Source organism: Ipomoea nil, unplaced genomic scaffold (assembly GCF_001879475.1).
Source record: "Ipomoea nil cultivar Tokyo-kokei standard unplaced genomic scaffold, Asagao_1.1 scaffold1031, whole genome shotgun sequence".
Classification (NCBI taxonomy): Eukaryota; Viridiplantae; Streptophyta; class Magnoliopsida; order Solanales; family Convolvulaceae; genus Ipomoea; species Ipomoea nil.
The window spans coordinates 230,081-254,197 of NW_017617459.1; the positions used below are offsets into that span (position 1 = coordinate 230,081).

General features: G+C 31.5%; 1 protein-coding gene across 3 annotated transcripts; it reads right to left on the minus strand.

Annotated features, from left to right (window-relative positions):
• Positions 1-1,423: 1,423 nt before the first annotated feature.
• Positions 1,424-11,764, minus strand: LOC109180682 (cyclin-T1-3-like). 3 transcript variants are annotated; one of them, XR_002054096.1, is made up of 9 exons: positions 11,489-11,764; positions 11,064-11,223; positions 10,581-10,806; positions 7,394-7,475; positions 3,969-4,100; positions 3,577-3,752; positions 3,341-3,492; positions 1,881-3,054; positions 1,424-1,779 (listed from the first exon to the last, which is right to left on the minus strand). XR_002054096.1 is itself a non-coding variant. In XM_019330371.1 (8 exons), exons 3-8 carry the CDS (start codon positions 10,796-10,798, stop codon positions 1,958-1,960), a joined length of 1,857 nt encoding a protein of 618 aa, XP_019185916.1. In that variant the 5' UTR covers positions 10,799-10,806; positions 11,064-11,223; positions 11,489-11,763; the 3' UTR covers positions 1,424-1,957. The 3 variants fall into 3 exon arrangements, 2 of the variants coding, with proteins under 2 accessions (XP_019185916.1, XP_019185917.1); XM_019330371.1 differs by having other exon boundaries at positions 1,424-3,054; positions 11,489-11,763; XM_019330372.1 differs by lacking the exon at positions 11,064-11,223 and having other exon boundaries at positions 1,424-3,054.
• Positions 11,765-24,117: the final 12,353 nt, after the last annotated feature.

Sequence of the window (24,117 nt, forward strand, 5' to 3'; positions counted from 1 at the left end):
TTGTACTTTGTACGAATAACACCTACTTTTGAGGGGCAAAATTAGAAAGTTAGTAACATTTTATATTGTATAAAAAATCGTGCAAAAAAAAAAAAATGAGGCAATCGACTAGGGACGGAGAGAGTATATCAAAAGTTCAAACAAACAAATAAACAAAATTAGAAAAAAAAATCTTAAAACTACCTAATTGCTAGGGGAAAGAAGTTATCTCTACGGATTCAAGGCTTTGAAACATCATATGTGCCATTGGGAAAACAAAACCGATTTTACCATGCGGCATATTCAATTAATTAGGTCATAACCATATTCAATTAATTAGGTCATAACTATTAAGAGAGAGAAGTGTGAAAAAAGGTCTTAATTTTTAGAAGAGAAGTAATTTGTGAAAAAAAATTGATGAGTTTCAAGATTTTTGCTTCCCGTACGGATGTGCGGTGGATTAATGTGCGTGAGATTTGTACTCAATGTACGTGAGTGTTGTGCTTAATGTGTCTGAGATTTGTACTTAATGTGCGTGAATGTGTAAAATGCAGCAGAAAATATTAATGTCAACTTCTTCCCTATCCCCAGTAGCCATAGCCATTTGCCCCCTCCCTGATGATGATGATGCGGAGGCGAGCTATGGTAGTTAAGAATTATGAAAATAATACAACAGAAATCCACACTTAGCTGATGTGCAAATTTTACTGTGCGTGTGTCATTTATATAAACGTTCAACTGCATTGAAGGTAGCTGATAATCCAGAATCCATGGCCAAATTGAAGGAAGAAGTAACAAGAAGCTTGGGCGTTAATGTGCGTGAGTCAAGAAGATTGGGCGTTAATGTGCGTGAATTTTGTTCTGCTTCCTTCTGAGCTCGTAATTCTGAAATACTCACGCACATTAAGCACAAATCTCACGCACATTAAATACAATACTCAGGCACATTAAGTACAAAACTCACGCATATTAACATGACGCACATTAAATACAAATCTCACGCACATTAAGTATAAACCTCACATACATTAATCCACCACACATCCGCACGGGAGGCAACAAATACACCTGATCCCTTCCCTCTATATATATATATATATATATATATATATATATATATATATATATATATATATTTCTTAAGTAGCTAGATCAAAAATAAATATTGAACCTTAAAAGTTGAAATTGTATGCTATTGAACACTTTGCACACGCTAAAATCCGGCCCCGCACTCTTAGAAATCCTACCTAGCACGAGCACAAAGAGAATTAATCTTGGTAAGTAAGATCAACACATGGTTAGACAAAATATATTCTAAAATACAATTCTGTATCTTTTTTCACAATTTCACCTAAACGTGCTGTAAACTTAAACATTCTAATAAAAAAAAAAAAAAAAAAAAAAACCCCTCGACGTTCAATCCATCCCTGAGAACAAAAAAAAATACAGTAGGAATTTCTGGGAAATGAATTAATGTGAGAAATATGTGCCCAATGGTTATTTAAGCCCATGGGGATAACTTATACAACTACCATAAAATACAACCGATCCTGGGACTCTTAACATGTATGATGGGAAGCAGGAAAATGTGTGGGAGGGGAGACGGGGAGCGTGTATAGTCCGTCCCCACGCCCTAAGGAAAAATAATGTTACACATTTTGAATTTTGATTCTATAAATAGATATTATCTAATCAATTGAAGATTTAAGCTGACCCAAAAAAAATTTAGCACCTCAAAGCATGGACTTCCATCACAATCCTACAGTCCTACCCAATAAAGCTGTGTTTCACCACCCAAATCTGTAGGAATTTCAGAACCATGACCAATTCAAGATTTATGCTGTCCAAAATTGTTTAGCAAGATAAACCAAACCACAGGCGGAGATCACAACTGTACTAACCTTGAAAACTCTGCTTCACCGACCTTGTATAATGTTCATAACTAAGACATGGTGCTGCTATTACACTCTAAAGCATTCTACACGTGATTCTCCTGTGCGTGCCTTTTGTGGTCCCTTTCTGAATAACCAAGTCTCCCTGTCCTATTTCTATCCTCTGGGAAGTCATGGTATGTGTGATTGTGGCTTGCTGACATATACTCGTGTCGATGCTTACCATCCACAGGAGGGCTACTTGCCTTTCGCTTACGGTTGATTGACTTAGGTGAATGGTAACCACCCCTGTCAGCATCATCGTAAGGTTCGAATTCTCCCTCTTCCACGTTATTCTCATAATCATCATTTTGCAAGGACTGCCCTTTCATTCCTTGGTAATGTCTATCACCAGAGTCATCTTGATGCTTCATGTGATGTGCATTGTCATGCTCTGGCCTGTTTGAAGGTTTAGACCAACTTTGTTTTTTTTCCCGCTTGTTCTTTTCAGCCTCAGCAGCTAACTCTATTCCATCCTCCAATTCTCTTTCAATGAGATCGTCATCATCCAATACATCTACTTTCCTAGGTGCATCCCCGCGGGACTTTCTGTTTCTCTCAAGTGCTGCTTTGACCTTGTCTTTGTCAATCTTCTTGATAACCTCTTGTGGTGATTGGCCAACCATGCCATCCTTGTGCTCCAAGGCCCGACCATGGAACTTGTCCTTCAGTTCTGCCTTATCTCTTGTTTCACTTCTCCCAGCATTCCCTTCCAGGTCTTCTTCACCATGGCTGTCAAGACTAGACTTTGATCGGTTTTGTACTTCCCCACCGATCTGGTAATGCAATGGCTCTCTTTCATGATTATGCTTATCACTAGTCTCACCATCACCAAAGCGGTCAGAAATGCTCTTTTCAGCACTTGCGTAGTCATTACTACAATTTTGAGCTACCCTAGGATTCCCACCGTGATTAATAGCATGTGAATGATCAGGGATTGGCCTGTGGGAGGATGCTTTGGAGGTTCCTGCCTTTGATGTAGCACCACCGCCATGAGAATTACTATTATTCGGAATATTGTCTTCAATTGCACCAGAAGCCTTTGTAGTTCTTTGGGTACCTGCAGCAATACCTTCCGCTTCGCTAGCCTGAGAAGCCGGTGCTTTGTTCTGTTCATATAGTTCAAGCATTTGGTTGCTTACCTCTGCAAGAGCAAAAAATCAGTGTCAATAAGGGATCAGCAGTTTTATCACCTCTCTTCTTTATAACTTCCCTCAATAAAAGACCCTCAATAAAAGACCCATAAATATATATTTTTTTTTTTAATAGAAGAATATACATGCGTGCATGTACAATTTTAAAAATTGAAAAGCCTGTTTTAGGAATAGTTCCTCAGTAATGAGCCATAATCCTTTTAAATAAGAGTAGATGGTTCATCCAATACCACAAATTTAATCTATAACACTGTATATCCAAAGCAAAGCACCAACCCTCCAATTGTCGTGGGGTGACATCAAACTCTTGCCACCAAACCTTCTCACCATCAGATGGGAGCTTTACTTTGAGAAACTTGGCAGCAAGGAAAATGGCACCTGCTGCAATGTGATGGGGCTTAAATTGCAAGCATAAAGACGTCCGAAGCCTGCATGCGGCTTTCCCAGGTCAAAAGAGACAAGGAAGAATCTCATGGATCAATTCCATACAAAACCACAATAAGCAATCCTACCCATCATTAACAAAATTCCATGCAACTTGAGCAAGTGCATTTTGAGCAACCTTGAATTTTTTTATTGCCTCAACAAGGGGTTTATATGGATGATGCACATTAAGGTCAAAACCAAGTGTAGTAAGAACTTCCCTCTCTCCAAGCAAAATTAGTTCTTTTTGTGGTTCATAGACTTCCTGCATTGAAGGTTAAAATTTAGATAATTGACATGTGAAAAGACCTAATTACCAACTAATGATATGGACAAATAATCCCTTTAGCATTAGGACATTGAAATCATTTGAACAAAGAGACCTATAAAGAAGCTGAAACAAATAGAAGAATGAAATGGGTGCAAGTGTGTAACACTAAGAGCACCTGAATGGTACAAGGATAGGTACAGCAAACAATACCTTTTGCCTAATCCTTTGTCCTGCTTCTGCATCCTTATGAATAATCTCATATGAAACCTGTATAACATCTTTCAAAGGTCGAGGCGTTTCTTCAACCTTTCCAGCAAGGAACATACACACAGTTGCGATAGTCTGCAAGAGTTATAAATGAGTTAGTAAAAACAATGGGAAATAACATGCGCATATAAATTGGAAATTCACTTTAGGCCAAATAATTGGCACTCAAATTTCCACTCCCCTTGTCTTAAGTTAACAGCTGATAAGCAGCTTTACCAATAAACTAACAAATGAAAATTTTTAGCTTTTTTTATAGTTCAAAATTTGAAGAGATGCTTCAGAAACAAAGCCATCACAAGAAGATCATGGCACCACATGAATTCCACAAGACTAAAGGCATATATAAAAGATACATATAGGTCACCGAGCACATATCAACACCTAGCTTCACTGGAAAGTGGAAACTAATGAAATTAGACTGCATTTTTTCATTCCTTTCCTGCTTGGGAGTGGCACTGGGTCAGGGAACCCTACAAACACCACCCAACCCAACATTCTAAAGCCATCATCTACTCACCCTCCACAAACTTGACCTTTTATCTTTAATGTAGTAAATTAATTGTAATTACATACATACTACATCAATACACATACTTATTTAAACATCAATTACCTAAATTATATTTAATATTTTAGAAGGCAATTAGGTATCCATAAATTAAGCCAATAAGAACACCATTACACTTTCCATGTTTTCAACTTTATTCATTAAATTTTCATTTCAAATATAAAACATATCACAAACCCTTGCATATGAATGTTTTAACACTACAATTAACTTAACTATTACATATAGAGCCGTCAAAACAGGCTTAGCCCACCACGCGAACCCACCCCGCCCCGCCAAAAAGGAGGGGCGGGCTTTGAATTTTATGGCTCGTATTTTGGCAGTGTTATGAATAGAATGTGTAATGGAGTTCCATTAAGGGTCCGTTTGGAAACCCGGAAAATGACTTCTGAAAAATGTTTTCTGAGTTTTCAGTGTTTGGATGCAACAGGAAAATCCAATCAACGGAAAACATTTTCGGTTGACTGGGGAAAATGAAGCCATTTTGGCGGAAAAAGACTTCCGCCAAAATGTTTAAACATACAATTCTACTCATTTTTCCAGAAAATAAAGTAAACACACAAGTTTTTCAAAATGCAACCAAACACTGGAAAGGAAAATGTTTTCTGGAAAATAACTCATTTTCTAGAAAACATTTTCCAGAAGTCATTTTCCTACTTTCCAAACGGACCCTAATAGAACTTCAATATCACCACCCTGCCCCCCACCCAAAAAAATAAAAATAGAACAAAAGAAGAAAAGGAATGAGTAAAAAATCTGACCCTTTTTTTTTCCTTAGCATTGTAGGAGTGGAATTTCATATCACATTTTTAATTAACAGCAAATTCCACTTTTAGTCCTCAACTATTGTGGCATTGCCACATTTAGTCCTATTCTTTTAATTTTACAACATTATATCCTTGACTTTGATTTGCTTCACAATTAGTCCTCCATTTAAAATTGTCATTTCACCATTTAATAAAGAGGGCTAACATGTAATTTTATCATTCAAGCCTCTTGCCCCAACATGTAATTTCTCTCCCTCTCTTGTAAACTCTTAATTGAATGATAAAATTACATATTAGCCATATTTATTAAATGGTAGAATAACCAAAATTTAAAAGGACTAGTTGTGGCAAACAAATAAAAGTCAAGTATGTAATGTGGCAAAATTAAAAGAGCATGACTAAATATGCAATGCCACAATAGTAAAGGACTGGAAGTGGAATTTGCTCTTTTAATTAATTAATTAATTATTATTAATATCAATGCCCCAATAATCTCTCGTCCAGTTGTATGGAGAGATTATGACATTCTATTCAAGACATTCAAGCCCACCAATGAACATATTAGATAGAGGGTAAGTATATAAGTTAAAGTGGCGCCCTTGCTAATGGTCTACCAGCAGCATTTTGGTCTTCCCCATTTCCCTATTACGTCTACCACTATGCTGATTTGAGAGCAATCATACTGGAATTAAAATCTAGGAACAATTCTTTTGATAAGGTAAAAGTCATTAAGGGTTTTGAATGTAAATGATCTTTTCAAATTAAAACTCTGTGATCTAAGTGCAATCACTCAGAGGAACTAAAATCTGTGAATAATTCTTCTCAATTTCTTGAGTTACTTCACTTTAGTTTAAGGGTTTTCTTATTTGCTTCCCTATACAAGCTAAGAGTTAGTAAAATGCGTGTGAAAACTATTTTTCTTCTAAATCACTACATTTGGCTGTATGTAACCATACTAACTGAGAGAATCATTTTCCCTTGATATGAACACATTACACATTGAAGAATAACAACTTCAAGGATGCAAAAGGGAAAAGTTATTTTGGATTTTTGGTCTCAAAGTGGAGGGAAAACATCAAAACATTCTCCGGGCATGATAAACGGAAATATTATTTGAACTGATCCAGGACAGTGATAAAATCTCGCAATGAACACTTACCCCCCAATCACTATTGCTTTGTTGGTTAGAGCATTAATATAAAGAGCATGCATCAAGTTGATACCTTTGGGTACCAAAGAATTTTAAAATGTATTAGGGGCAAAAACCACGAAAAGTATGTGGCGCTTAATACAATTGTCATTTACTTTAGCCCTAAAGGCATCAATTGATTAGAAGATAGTAGAAGTGAAAGCTAAGGAAGCCAACTAAGATGAATTACGAAGGATAAGATTATACGAACCCTTTTACCCTCACCATACTGATACTTCTGTTTTTTCCTATTGAACAATAACAGAAGTGCAGTGCTCGAGACCAGAGAAATATCAAATTAACAGAAATCAATGCTTTAAGGAATTAAGATGGGGAATACCACACCAAATATAATGGAACTAAAGCACAAGCTCTTTAAGACAGTCTTGTAATAACACAAACATATCAATGAGTATTGATATTTTAAGTCTCTCATATTCCTTTCTTGTAGTTGAAATCAAAATAGAAATTCAGAGAAAAAAAATTATCAACACAGATTTTTACATGCTATCCTACAACATTTTATATCAGAACTTCTGTTCATATTTGATTCTGTAATCCAAGAGAGACATGTTTTCAGACAATTGGAATCACAAGACAACAAAGCATTAATAATATCATGTTTTCATGATCAACAACTAATAAAATTAAAATACTTCCAGCCATTGCATAAGAGAACAGAAAGCCTATAGCAAAATAGATAAAATTATAGAGAGAACTACACACAAAGCACGTAACTAATACATAAACAAAATGAAGACGAGTCCTATTTCAACATTTGTCAAATAAGTTTGTAACTGCAATTATAAGAAATACTAGGGTGAAGTATACAAATATTGCTTACCCTCCTATCATTTTTTGAATGGGATTGACGAAGAAAGAAACGATGGCAAAATATTATTGCCGTAGCAATGGTTACCTGAGGCCTGCAAGTTAACACATACAACCACATTAAAATTACAAGAAATTTGCCAAACTTCATGCATATTCTACCACCAAAAGGAAAAAATAATGCACTCCAACATCATGAAAGCAGGTAGCTTTTAATTTTATAGGCAAAATATGCAATTCAAATCATGAAAGCACACAAAAGTAAAACAACACAATTTCTAATTGATTCAACATCAAATTAGATAAGGACATAAGGTAGCTGATCGGAGAAAATCAAAACTCAAATGTCACGTATGTAGAGTATTTTAAAGTGGCAGTATTTGTAGATCTTTGTAAAGTCCACAAAATATCCTAATGAATTTGGAATCTATTTGTAAAATTATCTTTTAGGAAAGCTAATTTTTTGTGCCTATGATTGCACCTCTACATAACAGCAAAGCAAACCAATCTTTTCATTCCCTATTTCCAAATAATCAGTAGTCTCGCCCTCCCACTCTCCAGCACCTGAACAACTCAGAAACATATCCATGCTTTTCTTTGTACCAGCAAAAGCAGGGAAGAACTAACTTTACAAAAACCACCAATATGGCAGAAAATCCAAATTCCCACTCAGTCCAAAAAATGAAATGCTAATGCCATAGAGAGACAGCAACGTGGTCTGACTACTCTCCCATGTAAACATATGAAGGATTTCAGTTCAATGGAAGGAGAAGTATAAAGGATCATTGATGTCCTTGGATCTAAGGGTTCTTTTTTCTGTTCCTGTTTCAAAGTAAACTAGAGTCCAAGGTTATCAAGGCGGACTTTCTAGGCGAGATGCCACCGACTGCCTAGTCGACTAGTCGACTAGGCGACCGCCTAGGCGATGACTAGGCGATGAGTATTAAATAAATAAAAAGTATATATATATTGAAAATATCTTGTCTTGGGCAGCCTTTTTGCTGGCATATTTACTTCAAGTAGATGAATAGTTTTTCCTAGAATAGTGAAAAGTCTAGTATTTATTGTATATTGAAAATATCTTGTCTTGGGCAGCCTTTTCACAACCCTATTTACTTAAAGTTGTCTTGAGAAGATGAATAGTTTTTCCTAAGGTGGTGAGAAGTCTAGTATATATTGATAACATGCCAGAGTGAGGGAGTAGGTTTTGCTCGGAACAGGAGGACGACGCCGGAGCTTGAACCGCGCCGCCATCAGAGCCACCACACGCCTCCACGCGCCGGCGCGTGAGGCAGATTCCGGCGACCTCTCCGGCTGAAAATTACACCGGTCAACTCGCCTTAGTGTGTAGGTTCTGCCCATGTATGTTTTGTGGAGTTTTGGGTTGTATTCTACACTTAGGCGAGGCGAGCATATTAGGCGTTCGGTCTTCACCAACCGGACGCCTAGGCGTCGCCTAGGCGACGCCTAGATAACCCTGCTAGAGTCCTCATTGATATTGTAAAAAATATTTACATTTGTAATCCAATGGGTGCACAACTGCACACTGGTACAACCACAGGGATTCAGAACATGAAAACTGGAATTTAGTCTGGCAACTTTACCCTCCTTTCAGTTTTGGATGGTTAGAACTTGGGATCCTTCCCAATCTATAATCAAAATCAGTGTAGCAGTGATTAAGGAAACCACCACAGGGATTTGCAAAAAAAAAAAACAGGAATTGAGTTTGGAAACTTCTCTACTTTCAGTTTTGTAGGTTAGAGCTTAGGATCCTTCCCAATCTATAACCAAAATCAGTGCAGCAGTTATTAAGGAAATCCCAAACCTTGATAACCTTTCAAGATTTCAAGCTTTTTCTTGTTTCCCTCCTGTTCTCTTCATTCTTCTCTTTATCATATTTTCTGGGGACATCAAGCATTGAATGTTGACTAGAATAATCTAATTAATATAAGAAGTTAATCCAATTCACCAATTTTAAGTCTATATGATGGTTACTAGATGTAGGGAGTGGTGGTTAACCAGGGCTGCATGATGCAGAGCCTAATTCAAAATGGAATCCCAAAAGGTTAGTTTAGGAATTCTATCAAGCATTCAAAAAGGCACTAAAAAGAGTTGGAGATAATAACCAGCTTTATTCCTTAGAGCACAAGGGGGAAGATAGTTCATTAGTGCCAGAAGTATCTATACACAACACTGGCAAAAACTATGGACATAGCCTCATTGACTATGATGAGACAATGATAGTTGTCAAAAGACAATGCTTCAAACATATGCAAGTTAAGATGAAGATGGAATACCCTTGGGGTTGCTTTCTGCTTAAAAAGACCTCTGTAACTGTGAATATCTGCACAAAGGATAGTTGGCTACAAAGAAAAGGAAAATGATATATGTACTCCCATGGAGTATAACTCCCGCCACGTGTACAACTTTTATTGGGAAAATAAAAGTGAATGAATAAAAACAGTGACCCACTTTGTTATTTAAATCAATCAAAGGATGACACCTCAGCAGGGAGTAAAAAATGGAGTAGAAAATGGGAGTACATGGAGTATTACTCCAATGAAAAATACACATGACTTGAAGGGATTTATTATGTATTTTTCAATGGGAGGAAAATACAGTTCCTAGTGAAACTGTTGAGCTAGCTATAACTAAGTGATCATCTGTTAACCATTAGTTCATGGATTAAAGCTCTAGAAACAACTTTTTTGAAAATATAGTTGAGGTTTTGTTCAACTTATTTTAAAACATTTGCTTAATTGCAATGCGATTTCATTATTTCAGCTATTCAAATACAAATTTTTAATCTTCTATAACAAGTTCCTTTGGAATAGATTAATCATGGAGGATTAGATTAGTAATGTTACTAAGCTGACACATTTTATATCATCAAATGATTAACCAGCAACTATAAAAATACAAAAACTTGTGTAAGACCATCTCAAGTGAGAAATTGTAATACTTTTTAACCTCAAATGTAATACTTTTTTATGGAATCCAAAAAAAGTATTACACATCTCTTGCAATGTAGTCTCACACAAGAACAACTGTTATAAAAACTGTATGATACTACAATACAAGACACAAACATTTATGTCCTGATTATATTAGTTTAGTAAGCACAAGAACTCCAAGCTATTCCACTTGCCTAAAATTAAGGAGGAATAATCAATGGAAACAATCAGAAGTTGCAGACTTACACTTTAAGTCTCATGCCCAAATCTTGTAAAAATGTACAATATGATTTGCGCAGGTAAGTCTCCTTCTTTAAATCAATGCCATCTTGTCTAGAGGGAGAATTTTCTTCAATCTCCCTCCTAGAGAAATACCAACTGCCACCACCTTCCTCAGTGTTTTCTTGAGATCCAGCATCATATGAACCATGGTGCGAGGGATCAGCAGCCAATGTAGAAGCCATAGACAACTCTAGAGTCCCAAGGAAATTATGAGTGAATAAATAGAATGTCACTACATGCAAAGGCAAACATTTGCATGAATATCATCTACCAATATCATAAGTTAATCCAGCCACAATATCTAAGTACCAATAGTTATCCACATATTAGAGACCCAGTAACAATTACAATTAATAAAAGGAACATACAATCAATATTAACACCCACATGCTCGAAATTCACGAAAAAGAAAAAATAGACAACATATCAGAGAGAGAGCGTACCCACCTTAAATAGCGTATCTTGCAGACTAACCACCGACGATCAGAGTAAACAAAAGTTACTCTAATACGAAAGAAACTGTTTTTAGGTGTTTACTTTTACTCACAAAGAATAAAAATGACTGAGGGGGTCAAAATTTAGGGTTTTCCCCAAAATTAAGCAAAACCTGTGCAACAAACGAGAAAATTCAAAGAATAGTTCAAAACAGAGATCTAAAACCCGAAATCAGAAAACAAAAACTCTTATTGCTACGAAAAGTGAAGCGAAATTTTTATATTTGAAAAAAAAAAAAAAAAAACTAATAAAGTCTGATTTCTTTTCCAAATTAAAAAAAATCCAAAGTATATACAAATACAAAAAATATTTTTAAAAAATAAAAATAAAAAACAATGAAAAGTTAAAGATAATCGCAATTGCACTGAGAAGGATACCTGACTGAGGTCAGCAAAAATACAATCGAAGATAATTGAGCCCCGAAAGAAACCCAAAATCGAAGCCCTAATAACAAACCAAAAAAAATGATTTAAAAAGAATATAAGTGTTCAGACGCCTTCTGTGCGGAGCAGATAGCGTCTTCTTCTTCAACTTTACGCCTGCGACATTGAAGCCAGCAATCGATTGATTGAAGCGAGCGGTAGGGAGCTGCGGAGTGGGTGACTCGACTCGCTCGAGGGATAGAAGCAAGGGACAAATATACTGAGACGGGATAGAATTACAATTTTACATACAAGAGAGGAAAAGGTACTAAGTCGTGTTTTTTTGTCATCAAACGGCGTCGTTCCTATGCGTTGGTTAATTAGCTTTGGAGCTTTCCTTTTTTCCTTTGGCTTTCATTTATTTTTTTGCCAAAAATTGTCTTCCTTTTGTTTTTATTTGTTTTTTGCCAAAAATGGAAATTTCCAGTTTTCTATATCTATTTTTTTTGGGAATTCTTTTTTTAAGAAAATAGACTAAGTCTAAGAGATCGTTTACTTCATTTTTTTGTTTTTTCATTCTTAATTTTTTATTTCTCCATTTTTCCAGTTTTCCTTCTCTATTCTTTCAGTTTTTTATTTTTCATTTTTCTTGTTTTTTATTTCTCTAATTTTTTTTTGATTTTATTAAATACAATCATTTTACATAGCATTTGTACATCTATATATATATATATATATATATATATATATATATATATATATATATATATATATATATATATATATATATATAAAAGTAAAATCCTACTAACAAATTTTCCCCCCAAAATTTTTGTAGTAAAGTTTATTTGGTAAGTAAATGTCAAATGGAAATTAAATAAAATCTATTAATTGTTATATTACATAATTGGTAATATTATGTATGGTATTATATTCTATAATATAATTGAAAATATTATTGTTCAAATATAATAAAAATCTTATGAAATAATGTAAGCATAATAAAATAATAATAATAATAATAATAATAATAATAATAATAATAATAATATAAAAACCATATAAATTTTCCCCCAAAACTTAGCGGCATTTATATAATATCCTAATTTTCTAATTTAATTAATTTTCAAAATATTGAAATTATATATTATATATTATTCATTTATGTGTAGACATACTTATTACTGTATATAAAGTAAATTAGGTAAATATATTCTTCAAATATAAATTAAGTATCTATATATAATTTTTTGGTAAGCAAATGTAAAATTGTAACTCTAATTTTAATTGGTAATTGGTAATTGGTAATTGGTAATATAATAAAAACCATAAATGTTACCCTTAATCATATCTAAACACCTATATATACATCACATTCTCTTCAATACAAACAGTACCAAGTTACGAAGAACCTAAGGAAATATTCTCTGCAACTGCATAGCAATGGTGTAGAGAACAGGGACCTTCAAGAAGAGGAGGAACAAGACCCATATTCTCTGCGTATCCAGAAGAGCTGTTGCATTACACCTACACATTTGGTAAATCTCTATATCATTTTTCAACTCTTTTTTTTTTTAATAAAGAATAGAAAATCATATATACTATTGGTGAAATTTAAAATCTATCTACATATATTATATAAACTATGATTATATTGATCATATATATCATCTGATCTTCTTCATCATTAATCTGGACGAGTTTGCTCAACCCATTAAAAGGTATTTCTCTAATACCTTATCTCAATCCATTAAAAGTTGTTTATTATTGGACTCTGAGCAAGATTAAATAATGCACTATTCATAGTGATAGAAAAAAAACTGACCATCTGATTATTAGTGGACTCTGAGCAACTAGATCTGCAGGTCATTTGCATGAGAGGGGACATCATTGAATGAGTTTGGACTATTAATATTTTTTTTCCTGATGTGATGGTCCTTCCAGCACCAATAGGAGTAACACAAGGATTTGGAGCCATGGCAATGTGTTGAGGATCGTGAGTAGTGCTCCTTGACAAAAGCCTAAAGCAACAGCATATGAATATGATAGAGATTTAATTATTTTAATTTTTATTGATAAAGATTATTCTCTAACCAAACAATTAGTAATATTTACGATTTATTGAACCAACCTTCATATTTTTGGTCAAATGAGTACACGTGATGGAATATATGTTCATTGCACGGAATCTTAATATTCATTGAGTTTCCAAATTGTATATTGCATAAGAATTATTTTACCATAATATGAATTGTAACCAATTTAATAAATCTAAATATTAACAAGTATGTATGGTAATTTTATGTATGTTAATATTATTTCATATGGACGTAATACTATAATATGATTTATAACCAATTTAAGAAATCTATATTGATAACCAATTCAAGTATGTATGGTAATTGTATGCATGGTATTAAAAATAATAATTACGTATGGTATTATGTATAGTAATATTACGTATGATATTATGTAATACGTAGTATTAATTAGGTTGTACATTTATTCTTTTCATATTCTCATATGGACGTAAATCCATAATATGGTATATAACCAATAACCAATATGGTATATATATAATTTTTCACTCCTTATTATAAAATAATAATTCAATAAAAGTTTTATATAAGTAAATAATCTGTAATATTTATCTTAAGTATAATTTGTCAAATTAATCAATTTTAATTTGATAATGATTATTTTCTAACCAAACAATTGGTAATATTTATGATTTATTGAACCAATTCATATATGTTTTTTATCATCCAGACTAATTTTAATGGTCAAATTAATAATAAATTTTATTAGTTATTAATTAGCATAATATTAATTTATTATGCATAATTACTGTATAAAAATAAATTACCGTTCAAATGAGTACACAAGATGATATACATGTTCATTGCATGAAATCTTAATATTAATTGAGTTGTCAAATCGTATATTGCATAAGAATTATTCTTACCTTACTATATACAATTACAAATTTATTCCGAAATTCTGAAAATTAAATAAGTTAGAAATCTAATTTTAAGTATGTATTTCCTGTTTTTTCATTTTTAATTTATACAACTAATTTATTAATTTATATACACAATTTTTTGCTGCTTTTAATAAAATAATTCACTACATTTTAATTGGTAATAATATCATTGCATATGATATTCTAATTGGAAATATTACCAATTATTTGCTTAGAGGAATTACCAATCGTAAATATTACGAATTGGTTCAATTAATGTAATATTTACGATTGGTCACCAATGTAAGCATAAGTTAGAAATATTACCAATCGTAGTGGACTGCGACACAGTCAGCGGCGGGTGCAATGGAGGATGGATGAATGCCGAATTCAAGTATGTCGTCGGCAACAAAGTCATAACCACCGACGTCAATTACCCATACAAACCCTAACAAAGTTAATTAATATGAACATTCTCAATTAGTTAATTAAATATCATTGCATATGATATTCTAATTGACTAATTGATTAAAAATAAAAAAGAATAATTGGCTGAAAATGAATATGATATTACAAACTTACTTAAAATATAAAAAAATCCCTAATTGACTAATATTCTATAATTATATATTTTCACTCGAGTCACCCATCATGATGGACTGAAGGTGTTAGCTATAGACGATGATGGACAAGATTGTGTTGCTACTACCAATGTCGAAAGATGTTTCAATAATGTGTACATACAATCGTTGATATTTTTTTTAAATGACAAATTTGCTATATATCTAGACAAAAAAAATATATATCTTCCATACAAATGAATTAAGATAGTAATTCATTCCTATAACTAAGTTGCTTGAGAATGAGCACATTTGACTAATTTATAAAAAAAAATACTAAAAAATGATAAATAAAATATCCAAAATTACAGCACCGCATGCGTACATCTACACATTAGCTATTAATTTGAGCAATTATTTGCTCAAATTTAAGCAATGATAACATCAAAACACATAGATAATCCAAACCATATGTTCAATTGCACTATATAATATTTGATATTCTAATTTAAATAATTATATATTGATCTAAATATTCTTAATATATTACAACAAATCCATTATGTGCATCGAACGGGTGAAAATACTATTATTCTAATAATTTTTCTTTCCTTCTTTGGTGTAATTACTATGCTAATGTATTTAAATATTGAAAGAAAATTCTATAAAAAGGATCCTTAACTCACTAAAATTCTATATTATTCTTAAAAACTAAACCCCCATTTCTTACTTACCCGCCCAAACAATTAAAAAAAAATTACCAATTAATAATACTAATAATAATTAGTAAAAAAGTTAGTAGTAAAATAGAAAAAAAGATCCTTAATTCACAAAAAAAAAAAATAGAAAAGAAAACGGAATTCACTAATTAATTAAAACTAACAATAATCAATAAAAAAAAAGATCCTCAATTCACTAAAAATGAAAATATAAACAGAATTTACTGATTATGACTAATAATAATTGGTAAAAAAAAATAAAAAATAAGTCTTAATTCAATGAAAATGGAAAAAAGAAACGTAAGGGTGTGAAAAAAAAAAGTCATAATAAGGATAACAGTAAAAAAAAGAAAATTCTACCAAAAATTAGAATAATAAAAAAAGTTTCTTAATTCACGAGAAATAGAAAAGGAAATGGAATTCACTGATTAATTAATAGTAATAATAATCAGTCAGAAAATTAGCAGTAAAAAATGAAGAAAAAAAAGATCCTTACTTCACTAAAAATGGAAAAATAAACGAAATTTACTGATTAATACTAATAATAATCAGTAAAATTGAAAATAAAAAAGGATTCTTAATTCAATGAAAATGAAAGATTTTTTTAAAAAAAGGTGTCATAACAAAAATAACAGTAAAAACAATCCTACAAAAAAAAATGAAAAAAAAAGATTCATAATTTACGAAAAATAGAAAATGAAATGGAATTCACTGAATAATTAATACTAATAATAATCAGTAAAATTAAAAGTTAACATTAAAATAGAAAAATATAAAAGGATCCTTAATTCACTAAAAATAGAAAAAGAAACAAAAGTCACTGATTAATACTAATAATAATAAGTTAAATAGGTAAATATAAAAAGATTCTCAATCTATATACCATTATTAAAAAGAAAATCATTCTTCCTTACTTTCACACCCAAACAATAGAAAAAGAAAAAAAAAAATCTATAATATAATTAAAAACAAAATTCTATTTACTTGATTTATCGTCCAAACAATAGTAAATAGTAAAGGTAAAAAAAAAAATGATGAAAAAAAAAGAACAAAAATATTTCACAATAATATTCTATATTATCAATTAAAAATGGAATGAAAATTAGGTAAATAAATAAGTATCTATTCAAACATATTTTCTCAACCAACACCTTCACTAAGGCTCGATCTCATGACTTCCCACATAAGAGAGGTCACTACATGTCATCTGAGCACAAGGTGCTTAGCAACAAACATTAGGTTAATTGAAAAAGGAAATGAATATTAACAATTGTTTGAAAATAAGAAAAGATTCATAATTGACTAAAATAGAAAAAAAAATGGCCAGATCATTGCATTTTAATTTTTCACAATAATATTACACAGTATAATACATTAAATCACAAGTATGTCATAAATTTTACACAATTTTAAACAATAGAATGAAAATATTTCAATAATAATATTCTACACTATCAAGTAAAGGTAAATTAAAAATGAAAAGGAAATACTTCAATAATAATATTCTACATCATCAATACTAAAGACATATTTTAAACAATAGTAAAGGTAAATTAAAAATGTAGCGAAAATTAAAAATGAAATGGAAATATTTTAATAATAATATTCTAAATCATCAACTAAAAGTGAAACGAAAATTTGGTAAAAATATCATTGCATTTGATATTTTAGTTCGCTAATTGATTAATTGACTAAAAATAAAAGAGAAGTAATTGGATGAAAATAAATATGATATTACTAATGGATTGAAAATTTAAAAGGAAATGAATATTAATAATTGACTGCAAATAAAAAATTATTCATAATTGACTAATATGAAAAAAATAAATGGTTAGACCATTGCATTTTAATTAAAATGGAAGGGAAACTAAAATTGAACGCCAATATTTCAATAATAATATTCTACATCATAAATAGTAAATGCATATTTTAAACAATAGTAAAGGTAAATTACAAATGGAACAGAAATATTTCAATAATAATATTATACATCCTCAATTAAAAATGGAACACAAATTAGGTAAAAATATCACTCAATGTAATATTCTAATTGACTAAAAATACAAAAGAATAATTGACTGAAAATGAATATGATATTACTAATTTATTTAAAATATAAAAGAATCGCTAATTGACTAATATTATACCATTATATATTTTCACCGAGTCACCCATCCTGATCAATTGAAGGTGTTAGCTCTAGACGATGATGGACAAGATTGTGTTGCTACTACCAATGTCGTCTACAAAGAGGTTTCAACAATGTGTAAATAAAATCGTTGATATTATATTGTTTAAATGACAAAATTGCTATATGTATAGACAAAAAAATCCTCCATACAAATGAATTAAGATAACAATTCATTCATATAACTGAGTTGCTAGAAAACGAACACATTTGTATAATTTATAAAAAAAAATACTAAACAATGATAAAAAAAAAAATCTCCAAAGTTATAACACTACATGCATACATCTACACATTAGCTATTAATTTGAGCAATTATTTGCTTAAATTCATACAATGATAATATAAAAACACATAAATGATCAAACCCGTATATTCAATTGAACTATATAATATTTGATGTTCTAATTTAAATAATTATATATCGATCCAAATATTCTTAATATATTACAACAAATCTATTCCGTGCATCGCACGGGTGCAAATACTAGTTTCTATAATAACAATAACAATAATAATAATAATAATAGTTTTTCATTTTTTATTTTTCTACATCTCCATTTTTCTGTTTTTCTAGAAAATCCCTCATTTCTCCACTTTAGTAAACGACCTCTAAATGTCTTGAAATTTGAAATTTTACTTGCATATCTGGTTTAATTTTACATTGTCCCATGCCCAATACAAACCGTTACTAACCCAGTATAAATAGCTTTGCAAAATTGAGTGTCAAAGTATTTAAATATTTCGTCTCAAAAATACAGTCAAGCTTCCAGACAAATATCTTTAAAAAAAATATCTAAAAACATAGTTTTCTTATTTAATACTATATAGTCCATTACCATTCTTACTTTTTCTCATTTTTTATTCATTGCAATTCATTGCCTTCTCCTCCATTGATTCACCCTTGCCAGAAATGTCGGCGAAGTTAGTCGGAAAGTTGACCAAAGCCCTAGTAACCTATGATATCATGTCACTAACTGATTTTTGGACTTCATTGTACCAAAATACAATGTTGATGGGTTTAATTGCTACTTTAAAAAATTTAGGGGCTTAATTGACTTCTTAGATAAAGTTTGAGGACTTATTTGACCATTTTCCCTTTTATATAAAAATTTTATTTATCAATTTATTCATCCCTGCAATCTATATCAATATTTATCTATCTACTAGTTTTTTACGCGCATTGCGCGATTGTGATAATGCCCAATGTTTTTTTTTTTAAATAAGTACTTTAAAGTATATTAAGGCAATATTATATTGAAATTGTTCATGCATAGATAATTGAAGGTTGAATTTGCGTATTTAATTAAATAGGTAATTCTTCTCCCAAAGGTTGAGTCCCCAACCCCAAGGGCCCCCCACACTCCAACCCGACAGAGCATTGTGGGAAGTTGTAAATCACGGTGACTCAATGGTTCAGCAGACATGACCAAATGCCGGTGCGAACAAGAAATCTACTCACTTTGAACATAATTCCTGCCCTGCCGCCGCTGAGGTTCAAACCTTGGTTTCTTCTCCCAAATACTGCCCACTAAACCATTGAGCTAAGCCCGTGCGGGTTAATAGGTAATTCTAAGTTTACAAATGCAAGATAATATAATCAAGATTGATTATAATTGTCAATAAAATAATTGTATAGGTATGGTTGAAACCAAATACGGGACATAAGGGAGAACAAATAAAAATTAGGGCATAAAATATTAAATATATACTAATATTGTTTGAGGAGATTTCGACATTAGGATTTGTGGTTAAGTTCTATTAAGACTTTAATATTAGGATTAGATTAATGGTGTAATTATAATTCTATATTAGACGTTAATATTAGAATTAGACTAACGGTGAATTAACGGTATTTAACGGAAAAGTTAAATAGATAATCATATAATTAAGGATAAATTAGAAAAAACTTTAAAAAAAATTAAAACCTGAACAATTTGAACCATTCATTTGATTTAATAATTTGGGCGGTCATTTTTTCTACCCAATGTTAATAATTAAATAAATTCGTTGGTCAAATCCGCTAATATAATCCGCTAACTGCTGATTGTCAAACAAGTACATTGCAAGGTAGTTCTCACTTCAATTTGTTGTGTGATTTGAATACTTTCTTTGTCACAAAATCTCTCAAGTAGTTAATATGGTTGGCTTTATTAATTATATATTTTTTAATTTTTTTCATGGTATTAATAAAATACTTAGGTAAATAAATATATAGCATTATTTTGTATTATAACTTTGATATTTAATTAGAAAAATAGTGCACAAAAAAGATAATAGACAATGTAGTGAATATAATCAATTGATGAATTTGAATGTAAAAATTTTTACATTTGAGAAAAATAAAGACAATATAACTAATGAAAATATTTCTCTTAATTAATTTATTGATAATGAATAATTTTTTTCACTAAATTAAGACATTGTAAGGACAATGTAGCGAATATAATCAATTAATAAATTTGAATATAAAGAATTTTTATATTGTAGAAAAATAAAGACAATATAACTAACACAATTATTTCTCTTATTTAATTTATTGATAATGAATAATTTTTTTTTTGAATAAAGGCATTATGGACACATAATTCTAAATTAAAGAAATGCATATCTATAATTTTTTGTTGTAGCTACTAAATAATTATTTATATAATTTAATAAGAGTAAAATAGAGTACTAATTATGCCAACTTTGATTGGGATGAGGTTCGAACCTAAAACCTTTTTTTTTTTTTTTTATTGAAATCAATGAGTAAGTTAACGGGGAACTAACGGCAATTCTTAAAATTTTAACGGAATTAGTAACGGTGTGTGGGTATTTTAGGAAATTTTAGTGTAAAATTTATATCTTATCAATCTTTTAATCAATCTGAGCCATTCATTTGATTAAAATCTGTGACCGCCATTTTTTCTACCCATTATATGCCTAACTCTCTTGGGCTCTTATTAGTATAGTAGATATAATACCATAAATAATGTTCGCTGCGGGCCCATGGAGGTACGGTTTGTATGTGGTATGGGGGTATATACTGCACACCCAAATACACGCAGATGGGAAATGTTAAGTTCTATACCACGTAGTAGTTGCAAGGGGGGATAATCATGATATGTAGTGGGTCATATTTGTATTAAAGCTGCAGCATGTAACACTGCATGTCCCCAACATGAAATCGGTAAACCGGATTTTTGCAAAAATGATCTAGCAATCAGTTTAATACACTTAACCAGAGATTCAGCTAGGCCATTTTTAGTATGGACATAAGGTACAGGATGCTCCACTTTGATGCCCAAGGCCATACAATAATCATTGAAAGCCGTTGACGTGAATTCTCCAGCATTATCCATTCATATTGATTTAATGGGATAATCTGGGAATTGGGCATTCAACTCAATAATTTTCGCAACAAGTTTAGTGAAAGCTTTGTTCCTCGTGGATAGTAGACTAACATGAGTCTAGTGAGTGGAAGCATCAATGAGGACCATAAAATATCTAAATGGTCCAAAGGGTGGACTAATTAGTCCACAAATGTCGCCCTGCAATCTTTGCAAAAAAAGTAGGCGATTCATGTCCAACTTTAGTACGCGACAGGTGTACAATATATTTACTTTTCGCACAAGCAACATATGTAAACATATTTGGTGAAAGTACTTGAGAGCTCGACAGGCTATGCAGAATTAGATATGATCCGACCCATCATATTCTGCCAAGAATGACCCAGACAATCATGCCACATTTGAAAAGAATGTGAATTTTTGAGTTTCATGGTTAGTGCAACAAATGAATCATTGGGTTGTTGGCGAGCTGTCGTAGGCTCCCAAATTAAAACTTTACAAACATAGTAGCGGGAGTAAGGGTCGATCCCACGAGGAGAAACTAGTTTAATGTATGTGCTCAAATTAAAGGAAAGGGGGGTTTGGTATGAAAGTGATAATCAAAGTAAATAAACGAATAAAGCAATGAAAGCAATATATTGAAAACACTTATAATAGAAAACCTTGGTTAGTAAAGATCCACCACCGAAATTTAACACTGATCATTGATTCAAAAAGTAATTAATATGCAGTTGAATATTTGTCGTGAAATTATTTCATTTCAGTTTTCCCTTAGTTGTAGGTAACTAAAGCACACGCGGTTTAATTACCCCTAACTACTAAATAATCTAAGACAAGCGCTATAGATTTAATTTAATAGCAGCAATAGGAACTAGGAAAACCGACAAACTAAATAACACAAGCACAAGCGGCTGCATTTAATTTAGGAAAATATTCTACCCGAGTCCAATTATCACTAAGCCGTTAATAATTAACCCAGTTGCTACTGAATATTAGAATAATTTGTAGCACAACATTATCTAATATAGCAAATAATTATATCAAGTAAATAACTAGTAGGCCTTCCTAGCAATTAAATGATACAACTATTCAAATAACTTAGAAGAATATTTAATACCCAAATGCATAAAAATTATATAATAAAAATAAATAAATAATCTTACAGCATAATCAATTCCGGGGCTTCAATTCACTAAACCAAGCTAAAGAAATTAACAACGAATGGACATTGATAACAACTTTAAAAAATAATCAAGAGGAGAAGAATGAATAAAGAATGAACATTTTACAAATGGAAACTTCTACTATTTATAGCATTCTAAAAATAGGCTCAATGAATTTCCACCACCCAATTCCTAATTTTCCTCCGCCCGTCCGAAAGTTTCCATTGACTACGCTATTATGTCGCTGCCTGTACAAGAGAAAAGGGAAACAATCAACATTAAGATTTATTTATGCATGTTAATCATCATAATCAAGAATTGGACCATATATATTAATAATATATATATATGCCTGTACAAGAGAAAAGGGAAACAATCAACATTAAGATTTATTTATGCATGCTAATCATCATAATCAAGAATTGGACCATATATATTAATAATATATATATATATATATATATATATATATATATATATATATATATATGTATGTATGTATGTATATAGATATATATAAATTACGTAATGTGTATTCTATATATATTATTTATTATATATATTATATATTATATATTATATATTATATATTATATATTATATATAAAAAGAACTAATTATAAGATAATATTAAATAACTAATGCAAAATTATTATAAAGATGTACCTAAAATATGAGTGTAAAATATGCATATCAGTTGTATATAGGTATAATATAACCCAGAAGATAAGGAGGCAAGTTCTTCGACCTCTCATTTTTTACCAGTGATCAACTGAGTCATGATTAAGAACTCCTCATTGTTCTTAGTCTTGGTTTCAATATGGAAACCATTCAAACGAATATCCTTGAAACTCAGCAAGATTCATTTAGATTGAGGGTATAACAAAGCATTTTCAATCAGTAGCTTTGTACCCTTAGGGAGGATGATAGATGCTCTTCCGGAGCCCACTATTTGTACCTGATCATTAGAAATTGTAGTAATATTACTACTTGATTTGTTCAAGGTACGGAAAAATCCCATATCCGTAAGGATAGTATGCGTGGTTGCACTATCCACCAAACACAATGTTGGTTCATGCTCCATTGTGTGGACAACGATTTTGCAATGTTGTAAGGTCTCCGGGATTATTTCTCGAACAGTGGTTGTTCATTACTAATTAACCATTGCCTTGGCACAAAAAAAATAGCATGTGAAGGTTAAAAAGGGGGTGAACCATTCATCATGATAAAATAGAAAACATAGTCATCAAGTCGTAAAATGATATGAAAAACATAAGTTCTTTATCCAAAAGAAACGATACGGAAAATAGGTTCATAATCCAGGAACACAAACAGATCACTCTTGATCACCAAAATCCTCAAGCTCATATTTTAAAAGGTCATCATCATCATCATTCATCACTGCATTTGCTTTAGGCAAATTAGTCTTAGTGTGATGAGATTCTTTTCCTGACGACTGCTTATCATTTTTCCTTTGCATCATTTTGTACGCTTCAACCAGATGTTTTGGTGTGCGACATGTACGAGACTAGTGTACCGTACACCCATACCGATAACAGGTTTGTGACCTTGATGAACCTTGATCACTCTGTTTCTTATCTTGGACCCGAGAGTCATTGTTGCCTTTGCCTTTACCACTTCGATTGTTTCAACCGTGACCTCTACAACGACCCTTTCCTCAGCCCCTTCTAGAATTTCTCCCATGGGCAATATGATGTGC

What these genes read in the sequence shown, in the direction of transcription:
- LOC109180682 (XM_019330372.1), bottom strand. Translation starts at nt 10,798, where the DNA reads ATGGCTTCTACATTGGCTGCTGATCCCTCGCACCATGGTTCATATGAT. An exon ending in TGGAATTTTGTTAATGATGG is followed by an intron (nt 3,493 to 3,576) that starts GTAGGATTGCTT and finishes AGCCGCATGCAG; the next exon opens with GCTTCGGACGTCTTTATGCT. An exon ending in CACCCCACGACAATTGGAGG is followed by an intron (nt 3,055 to 3,340) that starts GTTGGTGCTTTG and finishes TTGCTCTTGCAG; the next exon opens with AGGTAAGCAACCAAATGCTT.